Raw genomic sequence first — 19,497 nt, 5'->3', positions numbered from 1 at the left:
CTTTTGGATTGTTTGTTCGTAGGTATCAGACAGTCGGCTTGATTTTCTCTTTCTATTTTTTTAAGCGAGTCGTCGATTAGGCCTTTTGGGTAGCCCTTTTCTAAAAATCTAGTCTTGAGGGTTTCCAGCTGTTTCTGCATCACCTGGTTGTTAGAGCAGTTCCTTCTTATCCTTCGCATCTGACCATATGGGATGTTTCGTTTCCATTTGTGATAGTGGCAACTTTTATAATCGAGGTAGCTATTAGGATCAACTGTTTTGAAATGTGTATGTGTTTCAATTTGGTTATTCTGTATCGTTAACTCCAAATCTAAGAATGTGGCATGGTTGGCGTCTACATGGGCAGTGAAGGCCAGATTCCAATTGTTGGAATTAAGGTTAAAAATATATTGGTCTAAAATATTATGTTCCCCTTTCCAAATAAAAATTATGTCATCAATAAAACGTCTATAGAACAATATATTGGGATGGTGTATGAGGCCAATTGTGTCTTCGAAGGCCCCCATAAACAAGTTGGCATAGGATGGGGCAAATTTTGTCCCCATCTCCGTGCCTCGTTGAATATAAAATGTATTGTCGTATTTAAAGTAATTGTGATTAAGGATAAACGAGATGGAGTCCAAAATAAACTTTTTCTGTGTTGATGGCATAAATGGATCTGCTGAAAGGAACCTGTCGACTGCGTGTATGCCCTGTTCATGAATATTACTATATAGTGCTGCTACATCAAGGGTAACCCAGAACATGTCATCTGACCAGGCTATGTCACCCAATAGTGTAATAAGGTGGCTCGAGTCTCTAAGATACGCTGGGAGATGGACAACATATTTCTGCAAGAGGTTGTCCACATAAGCTGAGAGGTTAGATGTTAGGGAACTAATACCAGATATGATAGGCCTTCCGGGAGGGTTAAACAATGTTTTGTGGATCTTCGGGAGAAAATAAAAATAAGGGATGGACGGGTGTTCTATTAAAATGACATTCTTTTCTTGCTTATTCAGTGTTCCCAATGTGTGTCCCACCTGTATCAAATCAAATAATTTTTTCCTGTAATGATCTGTCGGATCAGTTTTAAGTGTTTGGTAGTAGTTTGTATTCGACAGGATATTCAGGGCCTCTTTGTGATAGTATTCAGAGTCCATAATAACCACCCCACCCCCTTTGTCGGCGTTCTTGATGACAATATTGTTATTTTTGGCTAACCTAGTGATCGCTTAAGTGTAAGCTGGTGATTGTTCCCTATTGGTGGGGGGAAACGTGGTCTTCAACTCATTGAGGACCAAGTTGTAGAAAGTCTTGAGATGTGGCCCTCTACTATTTAAGGGGTAAAAGGAGGATTTGGGTCTAAGTGATGAATGGATGGGGGCATTGACGAGTTCATCAACGAGTAGTTTAATATCCTCATCCTCCAAATCCGAGTTTTCCGCTGTATGTGTGTTGAATTCTGGGGGCATGTTGATGGGGGGTTTAGAATAGTAGCGGTTTTTAACAGTATAGTGTCGCTGGAGGGTGAGGTTACGAATGAAACGATTCAGGTCCACGAATAGTTTGAATATGTCCGGTCCACTGGTGGGGCAAAATGAAAGGCCTTTACTGAGTACTTCTACTTCGTCCCTTTGAAGGATGTATTTAGATAAATTGAAGATACCCTTGGATTTCAAAGTATTGGGGGAGTTGGTGGAGGCTGGACAGGACGCGGTTTCACTTTTTTGGAAGCGCGGGCGTTTCTGTCCTCCTCTACATCCTCGTCTCCTTCGTTTTCTCTTCCCTTCCTTTTGGTCTGTTTCGGTGTGTTGATTGGACTGTAGAAGTGAGTTATTTTTTCCTGGGGGACGTGGAAGTGGTGGGATGGGTATTCTGGATCGAACTACCATGTTTTGCGATAGCAAGGGTGTGAGGAGTTGGATGCTGGAAAGGGTGGACCGTGAGGGGGTCGAGGCTGGGGAGAGTTGATTTAACGGAGGATTCTCAGATAGATTGGATGGTAAGGCTAAAAAAGGATCCAATTCTGAGCCGGAATCTGAAGAACTGTAGGTGGAAATATTATTAATATTGAATAGCGGGGAAACAGGTGGGGGAATGGGGTGACTGATGATGTTCTGGAGGGCGGTTTCATCCTGACCACTCGGATGGTTGGTGGTCATATCAAGGTTGACATCCCTCGTGGTGGTATCGGATGTGGGATAGTCCTGACTCGTGTAGACGATCTTGTTGATCGGAAGGAAGGAAGGATCATCAATGGCCAGAGTTTGGATGTCACCCTGGCCCGGGGATGTATTCACACGGGATCGACTGTCTCGCATGCTGGTGCGGGGTGAGGTGACTTCCTGGTTAAGGGTGGTGGTGGTGAGAGTTATGGACCTATTGGTATTGGCATCATGGTCATTGTTGATAGAGTCTTTGACAGGTGTGATTACAGGCAAAATATGTTGAGGCTGATGATGGATCTTGCTGGGTCCCGGGGTGGCATATCCAGCTCTGATGGGATATGGAAGGGGTGCTAAGCTGGAGGTGGTGGGGATGGCCATAGTCGACAAGCTAGCCTGATGGGTTATTGTAGTTACTGATGGTGTTGAATCACGGTTCTTACGTTTATAGTTGCTGTTGTAGAAGATTCTATTAGAGACATTTATATTGGGAGTCACTAGGGGGGGACGAGAGGACCGGAGGAGACGCTCCGCCCACTTCCGGTACCCGCCAAAACACTTAGTAAACTGTCTTTTGATTGTTCAATTAAGATACCTATAGATACTTCTGGCTATATGCATCTTATGTTATGTGTTTTTAACCAACACTGCTCTTGAGAAAGGGGAAGATACCCCGAAACGCGTTGAGCTTTTATCTATTTATGCAATTAAAAACTCTCCATTTGGAACCCTGACTACCATCATTTGGGACGTGGAGGAAAGTTTATACTATCTGACAAGCGATCTCGGCGGGGGAGGAGCAGGTATAGGTGTATTTTGTTTATCCCATATCTCCCTCCCTGGTGAAGTAAGTCACATTCTGTTTCTTTCTCATAATTTTTTTTATTTTATTTTTTATTATTTATTACTAGCTGCACTAATTATCTTTTAAATACCCGTACAGTGATACATGTGTCGCCATATATCGATACTGTGAAATAGAACCAACACAACAAAATATAAAGAGACACAGTGATATATAGGCCTACCATATACTGAGACTACCGCTAACTACATAGACACAGTGATATATATGCCTTTGCAATATATCGATACTGTAAAGTAGTAGCAAAGTAGTAACTCCCCATAGATTTACTACACCGCTCTTATCTGAATATTTTTTATTTTATTTTTTATCTTCACCTTGGCGCCCCCCACCTTTTTCTTTTTTATCTGCATAAAATTGAGGAGTGACATAGCATTGATAATAAATATATAAATAAGTGAATAAACATAATTATAAGTGAGCAGCAGAAAAAACGCTCCATGTGAACACTCCTCAATACTTGCTGGCTGCAATCTAACTCTGACCATTCAGGCTATACAATACATTTTTTATTTTCTTAAAGTTGCAGCATGATGTGATCATATATAGCTAATAATGGATATACATGAGTTATTTTCTCAAATTTGATCCTGCAGGGCTTCTGGGCTTCAATTTTAGAATCCAGAAGTTATGTAACCCCCAAAAAATATTTTCAAGATTCTGATGGTATTAATAAATATCTGGTTAAAACTTACATTAATTGCAACACATCGGGAATTGTCTACATCATTGAATGCAAAGCTTGTCAGTTAATATATGTAGGATGTTCAACCAGAAGGTTTAAAGTAAGGTTACTGGAGCACATTAATTATATAATAGATCCGGCATATGTACACATCTCAAGTGCAGCAAAACACTATCATGGTCCATAATAGAAGTCTGTCATCATTCACAGCCTATGCCATAGAACGAATGTTTCTGCCTGCAAGAGGTGGAGACCTCAAAAAACTTGTAAACCAAAAAGAAGCCTTCTGGATTCTAAAATTGAAGTCCAGAAGCCCTGCAGGATTAAATTTGAGAAAATAACTCATGTATATTTATTAGCAGCTATTAATAATCACATCATGTTGCAACTTTAAGAAAATAAAAAATGTATTGCATAGCCTGAATGGTCAGAGTTAGACTGCAGCCAGCAAGTATTGAGGAGTGTTCACATGGAGCGTTTTTTCTGCCGCTCACTTATAATTATGTTTAATCACTTATTTATATATTTATTATCAATGCTATGTTACTCCTCAATTTTTGCTGGGTTTAATGTCATGAAATGTGTGTTCATGGGGGCTCATGTCAGATTTTAAACAACTTGTTTGGTACATTTAAATTTCTGCTAGCACTTTTGATTGCAACACCCGAGATGGCTTGCAACGCCCAGCTAGTTCAAGGGGGGAGGGATTTTCTATGTTCAATCCTATATATACACACTTCCTTAGAAATGTATTATGAAGGTCATGATTAAGAACCATCTGGTTCGAAACGCGTAGACCGTATTGGGGCTTGGATTTTTCACCGCTCTATATTTGGTTTTGTGGAATAAAACATCGTTCAAGCACGAAAAATCGAGGTGCTGGATTTTTTTTCCTTTCAAGTATATGAGTCTGGGTCTGTTCCCATCCGTGCACCTTCCAAACTACTGATGCAGGTGAGCTGGACTGCTACTTTTGTTCATTTTACGAGTGTCATGAAGTACAATATGGCCTGGATAAGTCAAAGCATTTTAAAGTTACCACCACTTAAAGTGACATTGGTCGGATTTGCAAAAAATGGCCTGGTCCTTAAGGTGAAATATGGCTGTGTCCTTAAGGAGTTAAAGGGGCTGTCTCACCTGATAAAGTCATATATATTGTGTACAAGCAGAAGGAACTGGCTTTGCACGGGTATATTTCATCTATTTCATTTTATGTTTCCGTGAGTCAAAAAAATATCAACAGTTTCCCCCATAACAGTGACCTCTACAGTGCCCGCCCCTTTAACTGTGACTTTCACTGTTACCGCCCCTTTAACTGTGACTTTTACTGTGACCTTCACTGTGACCGCCCCTTTAACTGTAACCGTCAGTGACCGCTGCTTTAAAAGTGACTTTCACAGAGACCGCCCTTTAACAGTAACTTTCACAGAGACCGCCCCTTTAACAGTGATCGCCCTTTAACAGTGACCGTCACAGTGACCGCCCCTTCAACAGTAACTTTCACAGTGACCGCCCCTTTAACTATGATGATTACAGTGACCGCCCCTTTAACTGTGACTATTACAGTGACCACCCCTTTAACTCTGACTTTCACTGTGACCACCCCTTTAACTGTGGCTTTCACTGTGACCGCCACTTTAACTGCAGCTTTCACTGTGGCTTTGAAGAGAAAAAATTGCAGGCTTGTATTTGGCGTGGGGGGGGGGGCTAATTTTTGGGGAATATCACAGCAACGGTACGTCATAGAGAGCTGAGACCCGGTCTAAAACCTTTCCAGACACTTGATGTACCTGTGTGCCAAATTTGGTGAAGATCAGTCCAGTCGTTATATATATATATATATATGAGAAATTATGTTATTTTCAGTCACTTTGTAATGTACTTCTGTTTCCTATATGGCTTCTCTTCCCAGTTTTCTTTCATTATAGCTTACTTTAGACCCTGCTTGTCCCTAGGGGCTACGGCCACCTGTGGAATGGGTGGCCGTGCTTGCGAACTTAGAGAAATAGCCGACCTTTCTGGTGGCCTGTAATCGTGGGAGCGAGCAAACAGAGACCAGTATATGTGCATTCGCCCCCCTCCCCAGCCACCCGGTATGTATTCTTGGATTAGCCCCTGCACCAGTCCACCTATTTCTGCTATAGAACAGCCCTGAAGCTGCTCTGTACAGTCATGCTAGGAGGGTAAAACGTATAACAGGTTCAGGGCTTGCACAAATAGCCCCGAACCTGTAATATACAGATCGCAAGTGCCGGCTGTCATCTTGTGAGAGATGACTGTAGTAAAGCTTTAGATCTGACCTGAAAGTTTCCTACAGTGGCTGGCAGTGCAATCGTATCTGATCGTTACCGCTTGCTGGGACCCACTGTTATCTCTATATGCAAATATATTGAGATAACAGTGTGCAGTGAAATACTGAGGGCTGCCTGTGTGAGCGCGCATGGAGAGGAAAGGGTTACTGTCGGGAGGAGAAGCCTCGTCCAGCTCCAGCTCAGAACGAAGCCCACAGAGAAACAGAGATGCCGGGAAGGCAGAAGGCGAGTCAACCCCTTTAACCACTTCACATCCGGGCCATTTGCCTCCTTCATGACCAGGCCTAATTTTGCAAATCTGACATATCTCGCTTTATGTGGTAAGAACTTTGGAACACTTACTTTTCCAAGCCATTCACAGTTTTCTTGTGACACATTGCACTTCATGATAGTCATACATTTGAGTCAATATATTTCACCTTTATTTATGAAAAAATCCTGAATTTACCAAAAATTTTGAAAAATTCTAAATTTTCTAAATTTTTATTTCTCTGCTTTTAAAACATAAAGTGATACCTCATAAAATATTTATTACTTAACATTCCCCATATGTCTAATTATGTTGGCATAATTTTGGAAATGTCATTTTATTTTTTTAGGACGTTAGAAGGCTTAGAATTTTAGAAGCAATTCTTAAAATTTTAAAGAAAATTTCCAAAACCCACTTTTTAAGGCCCAGTTCAGGTCTGAAGTCACTCTGTGGGGCTTACATAGTGAATACCCCCCATAAATGACCCAATTGTAGAAACTACACCCCTCAAGTTACTTAAAACTGATTTTACAAACTTTGTTAACCCTTTAGGGGTTCCACAAGAATTAAAGGAAAATGGAGATCACATTTTTAAATTTCACTTTTTTGGCAGATTTTCCATTTTAATCCATTTTTTTCTTTAACATATTGAGGATTAAAAGCCAAACAAAACTCAATATTTATGACCCTGATTCTGCGGTTTACAGAAACACCCCATTATGTGGTCGTAAACAGATGTAAGGGCACACGGCTCGGAGCAGAAGAAAAGGAGTGCCGCATGGGTTTTAGAAGGCAGATTTTGCTTAGATGCCATGTCCCATTTGAAGCCCCACTGATGCACCCTTACAGTAGAAACTCCCAAAAAGTGACCCCATTTTGGAAACTAGGGGATAAGGTGCCAATTTTATTACTATTTTTGGGTATATAAAAAAATGTTTATCATTCATTATAACACTTTATGGGGCAAGGTGACCCAAAAATTGGTTGCTTTAGCACAGTTTTTTTATTTATTTTTACAGTGTTCACCTGAGGTTTTTTTTATAGAACAGATAATTATGGACGTGGCGATACCTAATATGTATACTTTTTCTTACTTAAGTTTTACACAATAATAGCATTTTTTTAAACAAAAAAATTATGTTTTAATATGTCCATGTTCTGAGAGCTATTTTTTTATTTATTTTTCGAGCGATTTTCTTATGTAGGGGCTAATTTTTTGCGGAATGAGGTGACGGTTTTATTGGTACCATTTTGTGGGACATACGCCTTTTTAATCACTTGGTGTTGCACTTTTTGTGATGTAAGGTGACAAAAATTGCTTTTTTTTTTAAACACAGTTTTAATTGTTTTATGGTGTTTATCGGACTGGGTGGATCATGTGATATTTTTATAGACCCGACTGTCACGGACGCGGCAATACCAAATAGGTCTTATTTATTTCTATTTTTAACAATAGTTTTTAAATTCCTTACTTGGGGATTTATTTACAAGACATTTAACATCACTTTTTTTTCACTATTGATTTCTCCTGTAACTGCGGCTGAAATAGTAGCCCCAGTTACAGGGGAAATACACCCCCCCCACCCCCCAGAGAGGCTGTACAGCACTAGATAGCACTGTACAGCCTCAGTGCAGGGCTGATCGAGGTCTGTGAGAGATAAACCGACCGCCCAAGGACGTTTATAGTCAATGGGCGGCCGGAAAGTGGTTACTATTGCCTGAGTTCCAATTAAGATCTACACACAGATTCTCAATTAAAGTAATTAGAACTGTTGAGGCAATCCAGCTGGTTAAAGATGCATGGTTTACTTACCAATCTTGGAGTATGTGCTGCCAAAGCAAGCACCAATAACGTCATGCAGCTTCTGCCAACACTTGTATACGAAGCATTGGTAAGGAGAAAAGAAAAGGCCCGATTCCAGCTGCTGACTGTTACAGGCGCACTGAGGTGCGATCCTGCTGAACTCCATTAATGAGCAACGGATCTAAGCTCCATTAACCCATAGCCGTCCATAGTGAGGTAACCACTAGCTGCATTACCCACTTCATCAGGGTTAGGAGAAAGCCAGGGGACCTTCAAATAAGAGGTACTGGCATGGCCACTTATAGGGTAGGAAGGATGAGGGTGAACCCACGATCGAACCCAGGCGATCAGAGAACCCACCTATCGGACTCCGCCAGGTCGGTTCAGGGCTGCTAAGGGTCTTCTACCCTGGGAGGTGTTATTCGAGACCTGAAAGGAGAGGTCCCAGCCTTAGGCCCTGAAAGTTCTTGTAGAATCTCAAACTCTAGAGCAGGGAACCTCTGCGTCTATCCCCTCTAGGGACAGGAAGAACACTAATGGGTGGAGGTGGGAGGGACCTTTTAACCCGTTTCCTGTCCCAAGAAGGTCAAAGGGGGAACAACCTCCTGTTGTGCTATCATGAGGGATGAGCTCGAAAATATGCTGTTTTATTATAACCTTTATTTAGTTTTTAGGACGTTCACCTGATGGCGTAGATGTGATATTTTTATGGAGCCAGACGTTACGGACGTGGTGACACCAAAATATGTATTTTTTATGTAATGTTTTACACGCTCAGTTGTGGCAGACGGGGAAGGTTCCCATGGCAACAGGACGCCTTCTCAGGCGTCCTGCTGTTCATGGTGCTGAACAGATCTATGCTAAAGGCATAGATCTGTTCAGACAGTGTAAGTAAAATACAGTACAGTACCCTATATAGGGTACTGTACTGTATTATACAGACATCAGACTCACTGGATCTTCAAGAACCAAGTGAGTCTGGGTCCAAAAAGATAAAAAAAAAACATTTATCACTGAATAAAAATTAAAAAAAGAAAATACACCACACATTAGGTATCGCCGCGTCTGTAACGACCTGATCTATAAAACTGTCATGTTACTTTCCCCGCATGGAAAACGCCATAAAAATAAAAACTATCAGGAAATTGAAATTTTGCCCACCTTACGTCCCCAAAAAGGCAATACAAGTGATCAAAAGAGTCGCATGTACGCCGAAATAGTACCAATCAAACCGTCACCTCATCCCGCAAAAAATTAGCCCCTACATGAGACAATGACCCAAAAAGTAAAAAAAAACTATGGGGACACTATAACATGATTGTTTCAAAAATGATATTATTGTGTAAAACTTACATAAATAAAAAAAACATATAAAGTATACATATTAGGTATCACCGCGTCCGTATCGACCAGCTCTATAATAATATCACATGAGCTAACCCCTCAGATGAACACCGTAAAAAAAGCTATTTTTTTTCATCTTATGTCACAAAAAGTGTAATAGCAAGCAAAAGTGTAATAGCAACCAAAATAGTGCCAATAAAACAGTCATCTCATCCCACAAAAAATGAGACCCTACTTTAGATAATCGCCCAAAAACTGAAAAAACTATGGCTCTCAGACTATGGAGACACTAAAACATATTTTTTTTGTTTCAAAAATGAAATCATTGTGTAAAATTTACATAAATAAAATTGTATACGTGTCCGTATACGTGTTGTATACGCGTCCGTGACAACCTGCTCTATAAAAATACCACATGATCTAACCTGTCAGATGAATGTTGTAAATAACAACAAAAAAAACGGTGTCCAAAAAGCTATTTCATTTTACCTTGCCTCAAAAAAATGTGTAATATAGAGCAACCAAAAATCATATGTACCCTAAACTAATACCAACAAAACTTACACCCTATCCTCTAGTTTCTAAAATGGGGTCACTGTTTTGGAGTTTCTACTCTAGGGGTGCATCAGGGGGGGGGGGGGGCTTCAAATGGGACATGGTGTCCAAAAAAACTGTCTAGCAAAATATGCCTTTCAAAAACCGTATGGCATTCCTTTCCTTCTGTGTCCTACCGTGTGCCCGTACAGTGGTTTACAACCACATATGGGGTGTTTCTGTAAACTACAGAATCCGAGCCATAAATTTTGAGTCTTGTTTGGCTGTTAAACCTTGCTTTGTAACTGGAAAAAAAATTATTAAAATGGAAAATCTGCCAAAAAAGTGAAATTTTTTAATTGTATCTCTATTTTCCATTAATTCTTGTGGAACGCCTAAAGGGTTAACAAAGTTTGTAAAATCAATTTTGAATACCTTGAGGGGTATAGTTTCTAAAATGGTGTCATTTTTGGGTGGTTTCTATTATATAAGCCTCACAAAGTGACTTCAGACCTGAACTGGTCCCTAAAAATTGGGTTTTTGAAAAGTTCAGAACAATTTAAAGATTTGCTTCCAAATTTCTAAGCCTTGTAACATCCCCAAAATATAAAAGATCATTCCCAAAATGATGCAAACATGAAGTAGACATGTGGGGAATGTAAAGTAATAACTATGTTTGGAGGTATTACTATGTATTATAGAAGTAGAGAAATTGAAACTTGGAAATTTGCAATTTTTTACCTATTTTTTGTAAATTTGGTATTTTTTTATAAATAAAAATGTATTTTTTTTTTTAGTTCATTTTACAAGTGTCATGAAGTACAATATGTGCCGAAAAAACAATCTCAGAATGGCCTGGATGAGTCAAAGTGTTTTAAAATTATTACCACATAAAGTGACACTGGTCAGATTTGTGAAAAATGCCCTGATCTTAAGGTGAAAATGAGCTCGGTCCTTAAGGTGTTAAAAGGATGCTTTTTTTGTTTACATGTTTTTATTTTTATAAAATGCTCTTTTATTTTACACTTTGTGTGCCCCATAAGGTCTTTAAGGGGACATTTATCATCACTTTTTTTTTTTTTTCCCATTATTTATTTCTCCTCTAACTGGGGCTGACATCAAAGGTGATAATAGGTGATCTTTCAATCACTTCTAAAATACACTGCACTGCTCATGCAGAAATAGTGACATAAAATAATAAACTTCCAATTCTCATTCAAAAGAATGTTTCTTCAGGGAGGCTCGAAAATACCAAACTTAGAGAGATCAAAAAAGGCCTCACTAACTGGGACAATGTCCTCAAAAATAAAAATACAGCTGTAAAATCCTAAACTCTAATTGTGAGAGGTACATACCTTAGGGAATAAAAGGGTAAGGAACAAGAAAAAACACAATGTGGATACAAAGAAATGTAAAGGAAGCAATAAATAATAATAAATAAATAAATAAATAAAAAGCATTTAAAATCACTAAAACAGGAGGGTAAAAACAGAACAGAACAAATACAAATAAAAGCTGCCACACTGGAGACAGAGATATTTATTGCCAAAGAGAGTAAAACTAACCCTAAAATGTCATTCAATTATATAAATGGTAAAAAGTATCAATCTAAAGGATTCAAAAAGGTGTCAAAAACAGAGCCTGGAAACAATAGGCCGGTAAGTTTAACACCTGTTGTGGGTAAACTGCTTGAAGGTTTTCTAAGAGATGCTAGGTTGGAGTACCTCAATAAAAATTAGCAAACAACACCGTATTAGCATGGCTTCAGGAGTGCACATCAAAGGAATGTAATCAGTTTCTATGTGAAGGTAAGTTCTAGACCTGAAAGGAGCGAATCAATGGAGGTCGTATATCTGGACTTCTCCAAAGCATTTGATACTGTGCCAGATAAAATATTAGTATATAAAATGAGAAGGCTTGGACTGGGAGAAAATGTCTGTATGTGGGTAAGTAACTGGCTCAGTAATAGAAAACAGAGGGTGGTTATTAATGGTACATACTCAGATTGGGTCATTGTCACTAGTGGAGTACCTCAGGTTTCAGTATTGGGCCCTATCCTCTTCAATATATTTATTAATGATCTTGTAGAAGGCTTGCATAGTAAAATATCCATTTTCACAGATGACCTTAAACTGTGTAAAGTAACATGGAAGAGGACAGTATACTGCTACAGGTGGATCTGGATAGATTGGAGGCTTGGACAGAGAAATGGTAGATGAGGCTTAACACTGACAAATGTAAGGTTATGCGCATGGGAAGGAATAATGCAAGTCACCCAAAGATTTCTGGAGAGGTCTATGATCTAAAATGAGGGATTTTTTATTTTATTTTTTTACCTTCCTCTGGATTAACTTGACCAAACAAGCCCAATAATTTTGAGTTCTGACATGGGGTTTGGATTTGGGGTTTTGTATCTGAGTACATGGTATATTGCCCAACTGCCACAATACATGTACAGTTGATGCTGCCAATGGGTTAATCATTTGTGTCTATTCCCTATTTGGACAAAACAACAAACATTTTATATATGGTGAGAGCAATGTTTAGAAGCACACGGCCAGGGTGTGGACCTGCTCTTGTCAGTAGCTAAGAGCCTGAAGTATAGGCATATCAAATTATCAATGCACAATCACAGCACCTTAAGAGTCTAATCCATTGCTAAGAGATGTCTCAACAGGACCAGAAGCATGACTATATCGTAAGCGCAGTCCGTTGAGCACCTCCTTGTTGCTAGAAGACCTCTCTACAGAACGCATGATTACATGGCTGACTACCTCACCGTCTCTTATCAGTAGGTCACCTGATACAGATGACATGAGCAGCCCTCCAGATCGCCGCCATCGCTTCCCTTTTACATTACCTGCATCCATAATGATTGTTGGCTTTGACTATAAAAGACTTTTACTGATACCTTGTGTACATATATGCTGAGAAGACAGTTTTTCATTTCCTCTGATGTTTTACACTGACAAGCCTATCCCAATGTCTTTATGTGCATAAATTTAAACTGTGTATACCCTATAATCTACATGTTATAGTATATAAAAAACAGGCAGGTTCCGAATATGCGTGGCTTGGAAAATTTATTGTATCATAAAGAAGGATTTCTTTGGATAGCACTGATTCCTGGGATCATTTTTTCATCACCCTGAAGCTACAATAACCAAGGACGAGCTAAGGGTGAAAAATTATCAAACCCTAAAAACACCAGAATTGTAATTCTGCATATTCAGTTGTGCTAAAAACTGATAACTAGTTTAACCATTATATCATTCATGATGTAAAGACAACTGTCAAAAAACTTCAAAACAAATAAATGCTTTACCTTCCTCGTAACTGAATTGCTTCCTCAAACTTTTTATCTTTCATAGCTTTTTGGACGTCTTTTGTCTGAAACAAATAAAAAGCACATTCATATAAGTGAAGTCATTAGTTTTTTATTTGTAGGTCTCCATTAACAGCTTAACGACCCAGGACGAGAATGCTCGTCCTAAATCGCCGGTACATAGCGCTAGAGGACGAGCATTCTCGTCCTGCGATCCTTCCTCTCCCCTGTGTGCGGTGCAGCGATCAGCGGCAGAGATCCGGCTGTTACTCACAACTGGATCCCTACTGCATCCACCAGCATCGGTGAAGATGCCGATATCGGTGGATTAACCCCTCATATGCTACGGTTAGTGCTGATCGCAGCATATGGGAGGTTTGCGCTCCCTCACCTCATCCATCGGTCCCCGCGCTTCAAACATGAAATCCTTGTGTAAAACTTACATAATTAAAAAAAATTGTATACATATTAGGTATCGCCATGTGCATGACAACCTGCTCTATAAAAATAGAGAATGTTGTAAATAACATAAAAAATAAAAAACTGTGCCAAAACAGCTATTTCTTGTTACCTTGCCTCACAAAAAGCATAATATAGCGCAACCAAAAATCATATGTACCCTAAACTAGTACCAACAAAACTTCCACCCTATCCCATAGTTAATAAAATTGGGTCACTTTTTGGGAGTGCATCAGGGGGGCTTCAAATGGGTCATGGTCTTTAAAAAAGAAAAAAAACAAACAAAAAAAAAACAGTCCAGCAAAATCTGCCATCCAAAAACCATATGGCATTCCTTTCCTTCTGCGCCCTGCCGTGTCCCCGTACAGCAGTTTACGACCACATATGGGGTGTTTCTGCAAACTACAGAAACTGGGCCATAAATATTGAGTTTTGTTTGGCAGGTAACCCTTGATTTGTAACTGGACAAAAATATTAAAAAAGGAAAATTGGCCCAAAAAGTTAAATTTTTAAATTTTATTTCTATTTTCTATTAATTCTTGTGGAACACCTAAAGGGTTAACAACATTTGTAAAATCAGTTTTGAATACCTTGAGGGATGTAGTTTGTATGTAAGCTTCACAAAGTGACTTCAGACCTGAACTGGTTCTTAAAAAGTTGTTTTTTGAAAATTTCTGAGAAATTTCAAGATTTACTTCTAAACTTCTAAGCCTTGTAACGTCCCCCAAAAACAAAATGTCATTCCCCAAATGATCCTAACATGAAGTAGACATACGGGAAATCTAAAGTAATAACTATTTTTGTAGGTATTAATATGTATTATAGACGTAGGGAAATTGAAACTTGGACATTTGCTACATTTTTGGCAAATTTGCAATTTTTTTATAAATAAAAATTATAATTATTTACTCCATTTTACCAGTGTCATGAAGTACAATATGTGATGAAAAAACAATCTCAGAATGGCCTGGATAGGTCAAAGCGTTTTAAAGTTATCAGCACATAAAGTGACACTGGTCAGATTTGCAAAAAATGGCCTGGTCCTGAAGGTGAAAATGAGCCCGGTTCTTAACCCCTTTATGACCAAGCATTTTTTTTTCCTTTTTTCTTGGTCTCGTTCCAAGGCCTATAACTTTTTTATTTTTTAGTCTATATGGCTTTATGACAGCTTGTTTTTTACAAGACAAGTTGTAGTTTTTAATGGCATCATTTTGGGGTACACATAACTTTCTGATTAACTTTTATTAACTCTTTCTGGGAGGGAGATGGGGAAAAAATACCAATACTGCCACTGCGTTTTTATATACATTTTACGGCGTTCATTTTTCGGTACCAATAACATATCTTTTTTTCTCTGTGTCAGTACGATTACAGTGATACTAAATACTTATATTTTTATTTTTACATTTTACTACTTTTTTTGCAATTAAACCCCTTTTATTAACCAAAAAAAAAGATTTTGCGTTGCCACGTCACAAGACCCATAACAACTTTTTTATTTTTTTTCTATGGAGTTGTGTGAGGGCTTGATTTTTGAGGGACGGCTTGTATTTCATAGGTATCATTTTGGAGTAAATGCCACTTTTTGATCGCTTGTTATTACGTTTTTTTCGGTGGAAACCAAGAATAAATTAGAAATTCTGTCTTTATTATTTTATTTTTACGGCGTTCACCATAGGGGATAATTTATGTAATATTTATGTAGTCCGGGTCGTTACGGATGCGGAAATACCAAACATATGGGGGATATTTTCTTTTTGCAATTTCTTTCATTGAAAAGCGTATTTTCAATGGAAAAAAAGCATATTTTTTTATTTTACGGAATTTTTATTTATTTAATAAATGTGTATTTTTTCCAATTTTTTTTTTACTACCTAATAGTCGCACAAGGGTACTATAATATACAGTATTTTGATTGCTTTTAAAATGTAATGCATTATCTCTATAATGCATTACATTTCAATAGCAATGCTATTCAAACATTGACCAGCAGGCTGCGCCAGAGAGGCACAGCCTGCTGGAGATAACTGAAGACATGCTCGGAGCCCTGATCGGAAGCAAGGTAAGCTTCCCAACACATCAGCACCCCGCAATCGCACTTTCGGGGTGCTGATGGGAGACAGAGGGAGTCCGTTCCCTCTGTCGCCATTTTACATGCAGTGGGCGCCACTGTATGCCCGGCATGTAAAGGGTTAAACAGCCTGGATCGGCACTCCTGCCGGTTCTGCGCTCCCCGCTGTACAGGGGAGCCGTGCAGCGCTTAGACTGGGCTGCCATAAAAACGCGGCGGCTCAGCCTAAGGCCCCTCAGTGACCGCTGTAAAAAGGCGTATGGGTGGTCACTAAGGGGTTTAAAAAAGATTTTTTTATTTTATTTTATTTTTTCACTTTAAAAAACTTAAAACTACCCTATCCCATAGAAAACACAAGTATACTATGTAATCTCATGTAATCTGTCTGTCTGGACTTTTTTTATGCGCGACCAAACGACTGGACCGAATTTGGCACACAGGTACATCAGGTGTCCGGGAAGGTTTTGGACCGGGTCTCCGCTCTCTAGGACTTACCGTTCCTGAGATATTCCCAAAATATGACCTGCATTAACCAATAGAAGCCAGCAAGCCTTTCACTTAAATCCGAACTGCCATTTACGCGGTCACATGTTCCTTATTAGCCAATAGAAGCTCGTAGGTCCTACTCCAGGTTTTTCATAACAACTGATCACAGGTTTTAGCAGTTCGCAAGTCCTTAAATATTTAGTCATATGATGTATGACAGCACAACTACACTGCTACATGCATTGGGGGGCAGGGGACACTATTAAACTGATAGGTGTTGGAGTGCACTGTTAAAATGGGCAGGCACTGTGGAGGTCACTGTTAAAGGGGCAGGCACTGTGGAGGTCAATGTTATGGGGGAAACTGTTGATATCTTTCTACGACACATGGAAACAAAATAATATAGATTAAATATACCCGTGCAGAGTCGGGTTCTTCTGCTAGCCTCTTATATAAAGGAAAAACAACTAAAGAAGTGATCTTCATGGTTCTGGTGCTTTAGTCCGCTACCAATAAGCTACTAGTTTTTAAGAAAACTTATCCAGAATCTGCCTTAAATGTGTACGAACCCATACCTATACATATAACCAGAGCTTCAATTAATTTACCTTGCAATCCATTTGTCTAGCTCCTGCGTGAGCCTGCAACACACAGAGTAACATGACGCCTGATGTTCGCTCACAAAACTACAATCCCTAGCTTTCCTGCTGTGAGTGTTGATGTTTATTGATTGGCTGCCTGATATACAGTCCAGTCACGACCCCTCTACTCAGTAATCACAGCACACTAATACTCCCTTTGTCTGCACAGAGGACTTGTTGTTTGAATACAGACTTGCGTTGTCATACACAAACAATAAAGGATTTATTCATAACCTCCTGAGGTCGTGTCTTTGCTCCAAGAAGTACCAGAAAACAGGGGACCATAACCACTTCACACTTCATACCCCTACATTGTCTCTCAATCAAGAAAGAAGGTCTGGCAGAGGAATAAGGACGGGCAAGGGTGAACAGAATAACAGTCGGTGCACTTAAAGAGCACCTGTCAGTAGGTTCAACCAGGGATAGTGCCTAATAAGGTTGATAGCAATACTGCTGATTAAAATGATACCTGTGTTGCAAAAATAGATTATGGCATTCCCAAAAAGACTTTTTTTTTTTTTTTTTTTTTACAAAAATAAGGGATTCAGTGCAATGAGGAGTGGGGCTTAGCCCCTTGGTGCACTTAGCTCCTCAGCTTTCCAGTGCAGGCCATGTCTCTCTAAGCAATAAGGCCCTAATTTGCATAAATAATAAAATGACTCTCTCTGTAATGCCGCAACTGATTTTCCAGGCAGCATGCCTGCGTTAATACGGTTGATCCTGCTGACGGATGCTCTTTAACCCCTTAATGACCAGCCACTGTATTTTGACAGCGGGCAGTGCAGGGCCTCAGTCTGCTGCTACATATTTGGGTGTCGGTACAGCTGAGGTGGGTTAAGGGCTGTCGGAGAACTCCTGCGCTAAGAACCGGCTGTTTCACAGTTCAGGTTGGTGGTAGCTCCGATGGAGATTGATGGTGCATATTTTCTCAACAGATGTAAAGTTGAGGCTATTTTACAAACTATTATTGAATGCCAGGTACAGCAGTGTAAAATCTGCACTAGTATATGCTTGACAACCTTATGTCTGCCATTTGTGAAAACCAACATAATATGTTGCAATGTGTTTTTCTAATAAAGATGGTATTTATAAACGTCTAATTTTTGGTCTAGTATCGTCTTTTTTAATACAAATTAGTATGTTCAATGGTGATAGTTGCTCTTTAACACTCATATAGACAGACTACATTTGTCAAACTCAGGGTGTCATATAATGAAGTATGGCTATTTATGTCTACTGTGTAGCTATGTGGCCCCCGGGCTGTGGTTGTTGCTATGTTTTCTAAGTCCTGCAGTTTTTTCTTCATAAAACATAATAAAATAGCAATAGAAATTAGGAAGGTGTGCTGGACATAAAAATGTTTTAAGACCCTTTCTTAGGTTATGTCATGTACAGTCGTGGCCAAAAGTTTTGAGAATTACATAGATATATTGAAAATTGGAAAAGTTGCTGCTTAAGTTTTTATAATAGCAATTTGCATATACTCCAGAATGTTATGAAGAGTAATCAGATGAATTGCATAGTCCTTCTTTGCCATGAAAATTAACTTAATCCCCCCAAAAAACTTTCCACTGCATTTCATTGCTGTCATTAAAGGACCTGCTGAGATCATTTCTGTAATCGTCTTGTTAACTCAGGTGAGAATGTTGACGAGCACAAGGCTGGAGATCATTATGTCAGGCTGATTGGGTTAAAATGGCAGACTTGACCTGTTAAAAGGAGGGTGATGCTTGAAATCATTGTTCTTCCATTGTTAACCATGGTGACCTGCAAAGAAACGCGTGCAGCCATCATTGTGTTGCATAAAAATGGCTTCACAGGCAAGGATATTGTGGCTACTAAGATTGCACCTCAATCAACAATTTATAGGATCATCAAGAACTTCAAGAAAAGAGGTTCAATTCTTGTTAAGAAGGCTTCAGGGCGGCCAAGAAAGTCAGCAAGCGCCAGGATCGTCTCCTAAAGAGGATTCAGCTGCAGGATCGGAGTGCCACCAGTGGAGAGCTTGCTCAGGAATGGCAGCAGAAAGGTGTGAGCGCATCTGCACGCACAGTGAGGCGAAGACTTTTGGAAGATGGCCTGGTGTCAAGAAGGGCAGCAAAGAAGCCACTTCTCTCCCAAAAAAAAACATCAGGGACAGATTGATCTTCTGCAGAAAATATGGTGAATGGACTGCTGAGGACTGGGGCAAAGTCATATTCTCATATGAAGCCTCTTTCCGATTGTTTGGGGCATCAGGAAAAAGGCTTGTCCAGAGAAGAAAAGGTGAGCGCTACCATCAGTCCTGTGTCATGCCAACAGTAAAGCATCCTGAGACCATTCATGTGAGGGGTTGCTTCTCATCCAAGGGAGTGGGCTCACTCACAATTTTGCCCCAAAACACAGCCATGAATAAAGAATGGTACCAAAACACCCTCCAACAGCAACTTCTTCCAACAACCCAACAACAGTTTGGTGAAGAACAATGCATTTTCCAGCACGATGGAGCACCGTGCCATAATGCAAAAGTGATAACTAAGTAGCTCGGGGACCAAAACGTTGACATTTTGGGTCCATGGCCCGGAAACTCCCCAG

At 39.6% G+C, this 19,497-nt stretch overlaps 1 protein-coding gene across 1 annotated transcript in view; it reads right to left on the bottom strand.

The window, feature by feature from the left end:
• LOC122945306 (ATP-dependent 6-phosphofructokinase, liver type) overlaps positions 1-19,497 on the bottom strand; it is a 378,493-nt gene that overhangs the window by 174,086 nt on the left and 184,910 nt on the right. The window contains exon 11 of the mRNA XM_044304347.1: positions 13,267-13,331. Within this exon, the coding sequence (XP_044160282.1) occupies positions 13,267-13,331 (65 nt within the window). The remainder of the gene's footprint in view (positions 1-13,266; positions 13,332-19,497) is intronic.

This window comes from Bufo gargarizans, chromosome 8 (genome assembly GCF_014858855.1).
Source record: "Bufo gargarizans isolate SCDJY-AF-19 chromosome 8, ASM1485885v1, whole genome shotgun sequence".
In the NCBI taxonomy this organism is placed as follows: domain Eukaryota; kingdom Metazoa; phylum Chordata; class Amphibia; order Anura; family Bufonidae; genus Bufo; species Bufo gargarizans.
This window is presented reverse-complemented; position numbering and strand designations above follow the sequence as displayed.